Below are 14,424 nucleotides of genomic sequence, written 5' to 3' on the forward strand. Positions count from 1 at the left end.
GATTCTACCCTGAAATATTCACTTTACACCTGCTTAAAATAACTAGCGAAGTTAGAGTCTGGGCTACCTTCTTGAAATGTTTTGAGGGGTCTGGCCTGGTCCAAAATGCATGGGTCTGCAAGAAAGAGCTGGGGTAGTAATGGAGTGCAACGCGGGGGGAATCAAGATCGGTAGGCTATATGGTTCAGTCTGTTTGGGTGAGTGAGCAGAGATATTGGTAAACTACTTCTACCAAACTCATTAGAAATATTAAAAATTCTAATCTGTGTTGTTTGGAGTATATTAGAAAATTCTAATGCTATCTGATATTAATGGCATGTTAGCTAAGTATTTTGTCCTATAATGAAACAAATGGAAGTTTTAACATTTGTTATTTGGCCATCCCTTTGCAAGCTTCTCAATTTGTATTTGTTTTTTTTAGAACGCCAAGGCATTCGATTTATCATTTTAAACATTAGAACATTTTCATTTCGTCAGTGATTCATTTCCAATAGTAGTGTGCATTCACCATTTTTTTCAGTTCAGAGAAGGTTGAGAGGATGCTAACTCTTGTAAAGAACTTAGTTATGGTAGTGTTAATGCTATTCTGTCTGAGTGCAATGGGTGAGTGAACAAATAATAAGCACACCTCCTGAGCAGGTGAATTTTTGAACAGTGAAAATCGAGATGTACTACCAAGTCAGGCTACATTGTAATGGGAAAGAACAGCGATAGTCCTTTGGTTAGCTGTACCCCCTTCAACGTTCAAAGGATATGCACAAGAGCCATCACTTCATAGAATCACAAAATTGCTATTGCACAAGACAGCCTGTTGCCTTTTGTGTTTGTGCCAGCTGCCCAAAGGAGTAGTTTAAGTGGTGTTACACTCCAACCTTCTTGAACCTTCCTCCATCCCACACTTTTTACAAGAGTAGGTCATCGGCCTAGGAAAAAGTGAGGACTGCAGATGATGGAGATCAGAGCTGAAAATGTGTTGCTGGAAAAGCGCAGCAGGTCAGGCAGCATCCAAGGAGCAGGAGAATCGATGTTTCGGGCATGAGCCCTTCAGGAATGAGGAAAGTGTGCCAAGCAGGCCAAGATAAAATGTAGGGAGGAGGGACTTGGGGGAGGGGCGTTGGAAATGCGATAGGTGGAAGGAGGTTAAGGTGAGGGTGATAGGTCGGAGTGGGGGTGGGGGCGGAGAGGTCAGGATGTCCTTTGTGGAGTGGGAGGGGGAGTTGAAGTATTGAGCCACGGGGTGGTTGGGTTGGTTGGTTGGTCCGGGTGTCCCAGAGGTGTTCTCTGAAACGTTCCGCAAGCAGGCGGCCTGTCTCCCCAATATAGAGGAGGCCACAACGGGTGCAGCGGATGCAGTAAATGATGTGTGTGGAGGTGCAGGTGAATTTGTGACAGATATGGAAGGATCCCTTGGGGCCATGGAGGGAAGTGAGGGGGGAATACTTAGCTAGTAACTCACCACCTGACATCTCAAAGCCTGTCCACCATCTACAAGGCACAAATCAGAAGTGTGCCTATGTCCAAGTTTGGCACAACTATCCTTTAGTTTGGGACCACTACATTTGGCCTTTATACAAACCTTTTTGGCTCAAATTCTTTCTTCCATTTGTCTTAGTCTAAACAGCATACAATACGAATTACATATTTGAAGATGCAGTAAAAATTGCAGTATGCATAAGGTGACTGAATGCTGCAATAACCTTACAATGCTGTGTTGAGTAGAACTAGAGAGACCTGTTGGCAAGAAATTCTCTTTTTTTTTAATAAAAAGAAAAACCTTTTAGTAATTCTGAAAATTCAGTGTTGTCCCATTTTTGTTATGTTAAAGAATTGTGTATTTCTTTACTTTAATAGTATGGCCACAGTTAGATAAACCTTATTGCTGTTGCCACAGTGGCATTATTGATGCAGATCATACTGTTGAAGGTTGGATAATTAATATCATTTATTTTAAAGTTTGGATTTAAAGCTAGAGATGTATGCAACAAAGCAGAAATTGCTGGAAAAACTCAGCAGTCTGGCAGCATCTATGGAGAGAAATCAGAGTTAACATTTCACGTCAAGTGACCCTACCTCAGAACTGATGGTAGCTAGGGAAGTGGCAGGCAACTGGAACCTCAAGGTCTTTGTCGTTGGCAGAACATGGGTGTTCTGCAGCGTGGTCACCCAGTCTACATTTTGTTTTACCCAATGTAGAGGCAACCACGTTGTGAGCAATGAATGCAGCAGGCTAGCTTGAGAGAAGTGCAGGTATAACACTGCTTCACCTGGAAGGTACATTTGAGCCCTTGGATACTGAGGAAGAAGGAGGTAAATAGACAAATGGGATTGTATAGGAAGATGCTGTGAGGCTGTGGGGAAGTATTGGGAGTGAAGGAAGAGTGGACCAGGCTGTCTCGAAGAGAACAGTCCCTGCGGAAAGCTGATAAGGGAGGGATATCTGGAATTCTTTAAATTTTCTTAGATATATGCATGTTGGTATATTTTGGTGAAGGGTTTAAAATTACAAGTTTAATTGTGATGGTCTTTCTGGAACCATGGTTTTAAAAACTATATGTGGCAGAACGTGGATGACTCCAGCCCTCTTGGAGTGCTAATGGCTGCTTGTCTATGTTTTGGGGGTTTACAACAAAAACACTTCAACTGTACAAGCATGAATGAAACTGCACCTGGAATATTGTGTAGAATTTTGGTCACCCTACTTGAGTAGGCATGTAGTATATTAGAGGCAGTTCAGAGGAAGTTCACTAAGGTGAAGGGCTTGTCTTCTAAAGAGAAATTGAGAAGTTTAGACTTATTCTATGTAGAGTTTAGCAGAAAGTGGGGATAAAATGATCCTTCTCATGATGAAGGTTGATGACTAGTGGTGTTCCACAAGGATCAGTGTTGGGACCACAACTTTTCCACTTTATACGTTAATGATCTGGATGATGGAACTGAGGGCATTTTGATTTCTTAACTACCAAGGGGATTAAGGGTGCGGAAGAAAGCAGGAAAATGAGATTGAGAAACCTATCAGCCATAATTGAATTGTGGAGCAGACTTCATGGGCCAAATGGCCTAATTTCTGCTCCTATGTCTTATGAAATGAGAGAAAATTTAATTTAGGAACATAAGATACTACAGGAGATTGTTAAAAGTAGATGTAGAAAAGATATTTCCTCATTTGGGCAATCTAGAATAACAGTCATAGTTGTAGAATGAGTGATAGCAGATTTAAAACTTGAGAAATTGCTTCTCTCAAATGATCGTGAGCTTGTGGAATTCACTATCCCAGAGTACAGCAATGCTGAGATGTTGAGTGAATTTGTGGAGAGAGACAGATTTTTAATTAGTAATGGGTCATAGAGTCATACAGATGTACAGCACGGAAACAGATCCTTCGGTCCAATCCTTCCATACCAACCAGATATCCCAACCCAATCAAGTCCCACCTGCCAACACCTGGTCCATATCCCTCCATATACTTTCTATTCATATACCCATCCAAATGCCTTTTAAATGTTGCAATTGTACCAGCCTCCACCACTTCCTCTGGCAGCTTATTCTATACACATACCACCCTCTGCATATAAAGGATGCTCCTTAGGTCTCTCTCATATCTTTCCCCCCTCACCCTCAACCTATACCCTCTAGTTCTGGACTCCCCTGCTCCAGGGAAAAGACTTTGTTTATTTACCCTATCCATGCACCTTATAATTTTGTAAACCTCTATAAGTTCACCCCTCAGCCTCTGATGCTCCAGGGAAAACAGCCCCAGCCTGTTCAGCGCCTCTCTATAGTTCAAATCCTCCAACCCTGGCAACATCCTTGTAAATCTTTTCTGAACCCTTTCAAATTTCACAACATCCTTCGGATAGGAAGGAGACCAGAATTGCACGCAATATTCCAACAGTGGCCTAACCAATGTCCTGTACAGCCGCAACGTGACTTCCCAACTCCTATACTCAATACTCTGACCAATAAAGGAAAGCATACCAAATGCCGCCTTCACTATCCTATCTATCTGCAACGCCACTTTCAAGGGGCTATGAACCTGCATTCCAAGGTCTCTGTTCAGCAGCACTCCCTAAATCTTACCATTAAGTGTATAAGTCCTGCTAAGATTTGTTTTCCCAAAATGCAGCACCTCACATTTATCTGAATTAAACCCCATCTGATCAAGGTCCCATTGTATTCTGATGTAACCTTCTTCGCTGTCCACTACACCTCCAGGTTTGGTGGTGTTGGCAAACTTAACTAACCGTACCTCTTATGTTCACATTCAATTCATTTATATAGATGGTGAAAAGTAATGGACCCAGCACCGATCCTTGTGCCACTCCACTGGTCACAAATCAACCATGACAGTATCCAATAGCAGACCAGGCTCAAGGAGATTGATAGATTCTTGTTGTCTTGGGGAATTAAGGGCTACGGGGAGAATGCGGGTAAGTGGAGTTGAAGTGCCCAGCAGCCATGATTGAATGGCGGAGTGGACTCGATGGGCCTATTGGCCTTACTTCCACTCCTATGTCTTATGGTCTTATGGTCTAAGGTGCTGAATTGCCTATTGCTTGTGGTTCTTGTGTTCTTATTAGCTTTAGTAGAGTCCAAGCAGAAGAAATTATTTTTTTTTATTTAGTTGAATTAAAATGGCATAGTTATTGTGTTCAGTTCAAGCACTAGTCTGATTAGCATTAGACACTAGTACCTCTTAGCAAGATTGTTCAGAGATGATAAAGAAATAAGTTCGCTCAAAAGTGTAATTTGTGAAATTTCCAGGCCAGAAATCTTTGATAAGAACTCTGCAGATTATTAAAAGACTAAGAAACTCTCAGTTGTGAGTATTCTGGGAAAAGGGGATAGGAACTGACCAGCAGTTACGTCAAACCTTTAGATTTGAATGTGAAGGAAAATCACAGTGGATTTTGATTAAATGTAAATGGCTTTGGGGAGTTAAAGGGATTTTGTTTTGCTGTATTTGAAATCTTTCGAAATGTTGATAGCTTTTCTTTTGCATAGTAAACTTCTGTTTTACTGTTAAAACCAAATCTGCGACCTTGTGTATTTTTGTTTTGGTGAAAGACCAAGTTAAATTAAAGAAATGATCTACCAATCGGAATTTAATTCTGGGACTGGTATCACCTGGGTTCATAACAGTGCTTCTCAGATTTCAGTGAATCATATTGCTATAATTTTAAGCTGAACTCTCAATCTGATCGATCCAAAGAATTCTGATTCCTTAAGACCAGAGACAATGGAGCAGAAGTAGGCTATTCAGCGCATTGAATCTGCTCCCTCATTCATAGATAATCTGATTGTCCTCAACTCTACTTTCCCACCTTTTCCCCATAATGCTCGATTCCCTTACTGATTAAAAATCTGTGTCAACCTGGAATATACTTAATAACCTTGAGTGGTCTCCCGTCTATGTGCCAACCAGGTCTGAGTCGTCTTAGCTTCCAATTTTGTAAGAAATCTGATATTTATCAGACTAGTGGGAATAATTTAAGCTTTGGACATGAACAAATTGCACAAAATAATTCAAAAATCAATTTTAACTATTAAAAATGTCCCATGTGTTCATGGTCAATACTTAATAGTATTAACAGTCTTGCAAGGGAAGTTAAAATTGAATGATGCATGTTTGTCGTAGAGCAGAATAAAAGAATCTTTGCACCATACTTACACCTCATTTTGTGGTATCTGATTAAAATGAAAATTGGATTTTATTTCCCCTCATTTACAGTAGCTTCTTTGAAGTGATTTCCTGCCTTAAAGAATTTATTGAAATTATACTCCTTCAAAAACCAACATGTGAAATGTCATGTGTAGTACCTTGTCATAGTTTATGCTATTGATTTTTGTTGGAACCTAAAATGTAAAGCTCCTGGGCAAAGGTGCTCTATAATGAGTCATCTGTGAAACCTATACACACCTAATGGCCTATTGTTTCCCACCCAGCAACTCAAGTTTGAGGTGTAGTTGCATATTGCAACTGTTGATAAGTAGGCTTTCACAACTGGAACAGTATCATAAATAATCATATATGAACTTTTCTGGAATGGGTAGAGTGATTATTATGCAGTGTCTTTACCGTGGAGAGCAAAATGATGCAATTTAGTATGGTGTGCAGTTACTGACCATATCCAAATTATTTGTTCACCATAGAACAGTTCTAAAACATTGATTGTATTGGAAGTTTATAGGTGTTGTCTTTACTTTGGCATATTACTGAAATACTTGCCTTTTTTCAGGAGACTAATTGAGAGCACCCATTATAATTGCACAATTGAATGATTATTGTTTGACTAAAGAATTAAAAGTTGTCAACTGTACAGTCAGGGTGTTGAGATGGTGTATATGCACGACACACAAGCCTTTTTGTGCTAGAGTTCACCACTCACTTATCTTCTGAATCTGAGTTTGTATAAGTTGCCATCGGACAAATGAAAACTACCCATAAGCATATGTAAATCACTAAAAGGCAGAATTCATCTTGTGACCAGTGCGTTCAAATGCTCCCTCTGTCATGACATATGAAGAGCAATCTGTGCTGAATCACTTCCAATATATTGTACGCCCCAAATACTGTGACCTTTGAAATAAATGTTTATGGGCGGCACGGTGGCGCAGTGGTTAGCACTATTGCCTGACAGCGCCAGAGACCCGGGTTCAATTCCCGCCTCAGGCGACTGACTGACTGTGTGGAGTTTGCACATTCTCCCCGTGTCTGCATGGGTTTCCTCCCACAGTCCAAAAATGTGCAGGTTCGGTGAATTGGCCCTGCTAAATTGCCTGTAGTGTTAAGTGAAGGGGTAAATGTAGGGGAATAGGTCTGGGTGGGTTGCGCTCCGGCGGGTCGGTGTGGACTTGTTGGGCCGAAGGGCCTGTTTCCACACTAAGTAATCTAATCTAATCTAAATAGATTGGTTATAGATTGGCATCTTTTAATTCAAAGCTCTGCATTTAAATTGTTTTTAATAATAAATTTGCTGTTTAGTTTCAAGTGTACTGAATTAGCAGTTGTTCACACAAGTTAGGAACCAAATTAAGGTGGCCCATATTTCTCTGACGCCTCATAACTGGCTAGAGAACTTGAACTTATCAACATAGGCTGGATTTGAACCCAACTATGGAGATAAAAAGGTGATACCTAATGCACTGCCCCACCTGGGCTTGAATTGGAATTTACTGTCCATTTATAGAAAACCTTTTAATGTGAGGAGAACAGTTTTAAAAATTGTCGGCTAAAGAATGTTCATGAATGAATTGAAATTGATTTTTTTTGTTAATTTATGAAATTTAACTGTATTTGAAAATAGCTTTCAAATTTAAATTCTCCTTGTCCCAGCAGTGATTTGTTTAAAGCTGTAAGTTCAGGGCTTTTTTTACCCTGCATAACTTGCAGGTAGACTCTTAAGCAGAAGTGAAAAATTGACACTACCTGGATGCTGTCTGGGCTGAAAGGTTTGCCTTTTCAGAGAAGAAGCAAAAATAAATTTTAAAGACTCTTCAACTACAATCTAGCCGACCTTTAATTCTTCATTGTTGACTTCTTAGTATGTATTCTGGTGTTCAACTTGTGTTACCTTGGTGTGGTTTATTTTAGAATATATAATGTTACTACTTTGGTGCATTGAAGTGGTGAAACAGATTTTGTTGTAATAAAATATTAACTTGTTATGATCCTTGTAATCAAAAGGAAGAAAGAGAAAGTTAACGTAATGACATTCAGTCTTGTGCCTGATTTTTTTTTTCCACTTGTTATTCTACTAGCACAAAGTAAGTTAATCTGTCTTTATTTCCACTTCAGCAACATTTAAACCATGAACATTTGCTTGAGTTGGAAATATAAATTAGGGCCATTACTGAGAAGCTCATTGACTAGAAATATTGTAGTTATCTATTGTAATACTTATACATGCGATTGTGTGAAGGCCTAGACCCTAAGATGGTGCAGGTTAAAACGAGGCATGAATTACGCCATTGGTGTGACCATAATGTTCATATCTACAGATCCTTGGAGGTAACAGAGCAAGTTGATAAGATGGTTAAGAAGGCACGTGGGAATTGCATTCTATGCTTCAGCTAATAAAGACAACCATATGAAGCTAGGTAGTCCACACCTGAAGTATATGTGCAGTCCTGGTTGCAACGTTCTAGGAAGGATGTGATTCCATTAAAGAGGGTGCACATGGCATTTACAGGATGCTGTCTGGGCTGGAAAGTCTGAGCTATGAGGAAAGATTGAAGCATAGATAAGGTTGATGGGAAGACATTCTCACTAGTAGACACATCAATAAACATCACCTCCACCTCCCCACACATCATTTACTGCATCCGCTGCACCCGATGTGGCCTCCTCTATATTGGGGAGACAGGCCACCTACTTACGGAACGTTTCAGAGAATTGCTGTGCAACACCTGCACCAACCAACCCAACCGCCCTGTGGCTGAACACTTTAACTTCCCCTACCACTCTGCCAAGGACATGCAGGTCCTTGGCCGCCTCCATCACCAGACCATGTCAACACGGCGCCTAGAGGAAGAGCGCCTCATCTTCCACCTAGGAACCCTCCAACCACAAGGGATGCATGTAGATTTCTCCAGCTTCCTCATTTCTTTCCCCCCCCCCCCCCCCCCCCCCCCCCCCCCCCCCCCACCTTATCTCAGTCCCAACCCTCGGACTCAGCACCACCTTCTTGACCTGCAATCTTCTTCCTGACCTCTCCGTCCCCACCCCCTCTCCGGCTTATCACCCTCACCTTAAACTCTTTCCACCTATCGCATTCCCAACTCCCCTCCCCCAAGTCCCTCCTCCCAACCTTTTATCTTAGCCTGCTTGGCACACCCTCTTCATTCCTGAAGAAGGGCTTACGCCCGAAACATCGATTCTCCTGCTCCTTGGATGCTGCCTTACCTGTTGCGCTTTTCCAACAACACATTTTTTCAGCTACATCAATAAACCAGGCATAGTTTCTAGCTAAGACATAGAAGGCCGATGGAAGAGTTGGAGCAATTTTTCCCCCCACTGAGAATGGTGAAAATCGGGAATTTGCTGCCTGAAAGAATGATTGATTGTGCCAGAAACACCCATGATGTTTAACCAGTGTTTAGACATTCATTTTACGTTGCCATGGCCTCCAGGGATATGGGCCAAGAGCGTAAAATAGGATTAATGCAGTCAGATCTTTGTTGATCTGTGTGGGCGTGATTGGCCGAATGGCGGCCTTCTGTGTTGTAAACATTTCTGAACGCATTCAGAAGAAGAAATCAGTTCGACTATGAACAATAACAATGTGCTGGGATGCGTTCAGACCAAATGAGTGTATAGCAATGATAAATACCTTTTCTCTGCCTTTTCAAACACAACTAGTACATTAAGCACCGATTTTTAAATATAATTTATGGGTTTAAAGGGAACTAATTGCATCCTTTCCCAACTGGTTCCCAGTGTAATATGACAAAACATAACTTAGCTCAAAGTCTAATCCTAAAACTCCCTCTAGATTTGAGATTATACATGCGATTATCCATTTCGGTTATCTTCCCACTATACACATTAAATGAATAACCTAGCTTGACAGCTATCTCACTGAAATGTTAGCTTTGATAATGAAAGTCCATTCTCTAGAAACAAGAGGAATGAGAAGTGCGAGTGGAATTTGATCAGCCAAGCCTTTTGAATGAAATGATAGAAAGGAATGCAGTCAACCCATAAAGAGTTTGAGAGAAATGCTTGAGCTGGAAAGTATACCTTTTAACATGCTAGTAATTATATCAATAATAAAGTAGTCTGCCAGCAGGAAGCAGCACTGATTCACTACTAAACCTAACTAAATAGAAAGGACACATTGCTTGCTTTAACGATATAGGTACAAATCAAATTCAAAATACAGAATGTGTTGAGATATTATCTGATTTGGTTTTCTTCTTGCTTCCAATAGAAGTTCTTGATTCAGTTCTTAAAGGCACCATTAAAGGAGCTGTTCATTTAAAAGTTGGTCTTGAACTGAAAATTAGTTGAAATAATTGAAGTTTAAACCATACTTTAGTAATTAAACAGTCTGGCCTATTTCAGAGAATCTAACTAAATTGAATATGAATTTCAAAACACAACACAAAAGTCACATCAGTTTGCATTTCGATTCCACCCTTAATATGATGGAGGTTACAAGGAATAGGATTTAATTCGGCAGTTAATTAATCTTAGTCTTCAGAGAGTGTCCCAGTCTTAATGTAGGTTTTATCAATGCAGTATTAACCATTATTCTTCACTAAAATCCTCAGTTTGTGTTGTTTCCCAGCACCGTTGTTCCTTAACCTGAGCAAACTACCATTATTGAAGAACTGACACTTCTTTTTTGATCTTTCAGTTTCTGGACATGGTGAGGCAGAAATGGTGAGTACCTCAATCGTGCAACTAAAGAGAAAGGGTTGGTCCTCAGACCATAGATACCCCTAATTTGCAATTTTAAACTTTTAAATATATTGAATATTGCTGCATTTTCCATTATGTACTTGGTGTCATGCATCTGCGCTCTGGCCACCGCCAGTATTGTGGAGAGGTGTTTGAATGAAATTGATGCAGATGTGATCAGCCTTCCTATAAGTGCCTGGCTATTGGCCTCCTTGCTCTTTAGTAGCACTGTTGTAATGTTGAGGCTTTAATTTAGGCTCTGAGTATCATTAACAATCCACTTTTTATGACACTATTCCATAGTGGGTGTGACATATTGAAATTGTCACGTTATGTTTCACTACTTGAATATTTCCTTGTGGGAAATATAACTTCAGCTCTAGGAATTTCAAATGCATTGTGGACTTTGTTTTTGTATGAATGGAAATGAGTACATCGTTGATAAGATCCTTACTTGATAAAGGTGATCAATTCTTGTACATCTGTCTTTGTATCTTTTGGATCAATCCTGTAATAGATCCTACCAGCAAGGCTTTTTAAATCTGTTTATGTTTTGAAGTGATTTCGAGCTTGTCTGGTTTATGTCAAACAAATTTTTGATTAGCACTTATTATATAATAAACTTTACATTTCCTTTTATTTCTGCTCACAAGTCCACTGAGATGGTGATATAATTGTAGCTGGTAGTTATTTTTGTGTAATTTTAGTTAATGGGTTGGGATCAATTGAGCACTCACTAAACCTACAGACTCAACTGCAGTCACAGTGTCTGGTCCAAATGAAGCCTTGTCAACTTCAAAGTTTATTAGAATTTAAAGTAATCTTATTATTTTGAAAGGCAGCTGGAAAATTCAGTCTTGCAGCATGAACTACATGTGAATATATAAATTGGATATATAAATAGCAAAGATGTTTTCCTTAGGGTTGGGGACTTCAAAACAAGGGAGTATAATTTTAACCTGAGAGGAGAGCAATTTAAAAGGGACCTGAGGGGCAACTTTTTCAGAGGGTGGTCCATGTGTGGAATGAACTGCCAGAGGAAATGGTAGGTACAATTTAAATATTTAAAAGACATTTGGATAGGTACATTAGTAGGAAAGGTTGAGGGGGATATGGGCCAAACGCAGGCAAATAGACTAATTTTAGTTTGGGAAACTTGGTCAGCATAGATGATTTGGACTGTTACCATGCTGTATGATTCCATTGTTCTCAATTCACACCTCTGCCTTTTTGTAAAACATAATTCAAGGATTCTGGCATTTAAGTGGCCAGTAACCTTATGTCACGTGTCGGTCCAAGCCCGAATGGCTTGCTGCATATTGACAATAGATTGCTTCAGTTTCTGAGAATACACTGTCGTCTTGCAGTCAGAGGTGAGGTGAATATATTGCAACTGGCATGCATGTCTAGATGAGAAATCATTGTATATTTTGCAGTCAGACATTGAAGATCAATTTGTTCAAAAAGAAAACGTTGCAGTACAAGTGTGAAAACTTGCCTGGGAGAGTTTTATTTTTATGTTGTGAAGTGTTTGTTTTATATGAAACATTTACACAGATTTGTATTCTACTAGCAATTGGGTACGTTGAACTGATCAGATTGGCTGCAAACTATATTTTATCTTATTTCCTAGGATGAAGAGTTTAATTTAGCCACAGATTTTGAAATTGGGCACTTTTTCCGTGAGCGGATAGTCCCTCGAGCAGTCTTGTATTTCACTGGAGAAGCCATAGACGATGATGAGGATGTGAGTACATTGCTTTTGCTTTGACAGCTTACCACTAAGAACTGGTCACAAGTTAGCAATGTGACTCTAGAAAGAGTTGAGAGTGCTAAGGATTCCATTGAACATGAAACTGTGGCTGAACAGAGAATCTCTAACTACTTCCTTGAAGCATTCAATGGTCAAGCCTTGCACATCGTGTAAGTGATAAATACATGTTGAGTTGAGGATCTCGACATAATTAAATTTTGGTCTGCACAATCGAAGGTACCAAATAAAATCCCGAGGTTGTGTTCACCATGTTTCAGAGTATTGTAGGCAAACTGTGTGCCAAGTGAGGTAGGCAAGAATACTTAAATTTTACAGTGCAGTAGCCTCAGGCCTTGTTGTTATCTAGAAAGTAAGTTTAAGGTGCGCCGCTGTGTAGGCAAAAGGAGGAATTAGAGGGAGGAGATCTTTGTATTGCTGAGGCTAAACGCCAGCTCGCGGACACCTCCTACTGCCCCCTTGACCATGACCCCACCTCCCACCACCAAACCACCATCTCCCAGACCATCCATAACCTCATCACCTCTGGGGATCTCCCATCCACTGCCTCCAACCGCATAGTCCCACATCCCCGTACTGTCCGTTTCTACCTCCTACCCAAAATCCACAAACCTGACTGCCCCGGCTGACCCAATGTCTCAGCCTGCTCCTGCCCCACCGAACTCATTTCTGCATACCTTGACACAGTCCTGTCCCCCTTAGTCCAAGAACTCCCCACCTACGTTCGGAGCACCACCCACGCCTCCATCTCCTCCATGATTTTCGCTTCCCCGGCCCCCAACGCCATATCTTCGCCGTGGACATCCAGTCCCTATATACCTCCATCCCCCATCACGAAGGCCTCCAAGCCCTCCACTTCTTCCTTTCCTGTCGAACCAACAGTGTGTCAGTACCCTTTCACTGACACACTCCTTCGACTGACTGAATGGTCCTCACTCTTAACAACTTCTCCTTCCAATCCTCCCACTTCCTCCAAACCAAAGGAGTAGCCATGGGCACCCGCATGGGCCCTAGCTATGCCTGCCTCTTCCGCAGCTACACTGGCACCACCCCTCACCTTTTCCTCCGCTACATTGATGACTCTACTGGCGCTACCTCGTGCCCCCACGAGGAGGTTGAACAGTTCATCCACTTTATTAACACCTTCCACCTCAACCTCAAATTTAACTGGACCGTCTCAGACTCCTCCCTCCCCTTCCTCGACCTCGACCTCGACCTCGACCTCTCCATCTCTATCTCGGACGACCAACTCAACATGGACGTATACTATAAACCAACTGACTCCCACAGCTACCTAGATGACACCTCTTCCCACCCTGCCCCCTGTAAAAACGCCATCCCATATTCCCAATTCCTTCACCTTCGCCGCATCTGCTCCCAGGAGGACCAATTCCAATACCAAACAACCCAGATGGCCTCCTCCTTCAAAGACCAGAATTTCCCTTCAGATGTGGTTGACGATGCTCTCCACCGCATCTCCTTCACTTCCCGCACCTTCACCCTTAAACCCCGCCCCTCCAATCGCCACCAGGACAGAACCCCACTAGTCCTCACCTACCACCCCACCAACCTCCAGATACATCAGATCATCCTTCGTCATTTCCGCCACCTCCAAACGGACAACATCACCAAGGATATATTTCCCTCCCCACCCCTATCAGTGTTCCGGAAAGACCACTCCCTCCGCGACTCCCTTGTCAGATCCACACACCCCACTAACCCAACCTCCACTCCCGGCACCTTCCCCTGCAACCGCAAAAAATGCAAAACTTGCGCCCACATCTCCCTCCTCACTTCCCTCCAAGGCCCCAAGGGATCCTTCAATATCCATCAGAAATTCACCTGCACCTCCACACACATCATTTACTGCATCCGCTGCACCCAATGTGGCCTCCTATACATTGGGGAGACAAGCCGCCTACTTGCGGAACGTTTCAGAGAACACTTCTGGGACACCCGCACCAACCACCCCATGGCTCAACACTTCAACTCCCTCTCCCACTCCGCCAAGGACATGCAGGTCCTTGGCCTCCTTCATCGCCAGACCATGGCAACACAACGCCTAGGACCCCTCCAACCACAAGGGATGAATGCAGATTCCCCCCCAACTTTTCTTAGTCCCAACCCTCAGACTCAGCACTGCCGCCTTGACCTGCAATCTTCTTCCTGACCTCTCCGCCCCCACCCCCTCTCCAGCCTATCACCTTCACCTTCACCTTCACCCCCTTCCACCTATCGCATTCCCAATGCC

General features: G+C 41.9%; 1 protein-coding gene across 5 annotated transcripts in view; it reads left to right on the top strand.

Annotated features, from left to right (window-relative positions):
* Positions 1-14,424, top strand: part of nap1l4b (nucleosome assembly protein 1-like 4b) — a 121,651-nt gene that overhangs the window by 72,724 nt on the left and 34,503 nt on the right. For all 5 annotated transcript variants that reach the window (XM_072592062.1, XM_072592061.1, XM_072592063.1 and 2 more), the window contains exons 11-12: positions 10,359-10,384; positions 12,036-12,149. In XM_072592062.1, the coding sequence (XP_072448163.1) occupies positions 10,359-10,384; positions 12,036-12,149 (140 nt within the window). The remainder of the gene's footprint in view (positions 1-10,358; positions 10,385-12,035; positions 12,150-14,424) is intronic.

The sequence above is a fragment of the Chiloscyllium punctatum genome, chromosome 22, assembly GCF_047496795.1.
Source record: "Chiloscyllium punctatum isolate Juve2018m chromosome 22, sChiPun1.3, whole genome shotgun sequence".
NCBI classification, from domain to species: Eukaryota; Metazoa; Chordata; class Chondrichthyes; order Orectolobiformes; family Hemiscylliidae; genus Chiloscyllium; species Chiloscyllium punctatum.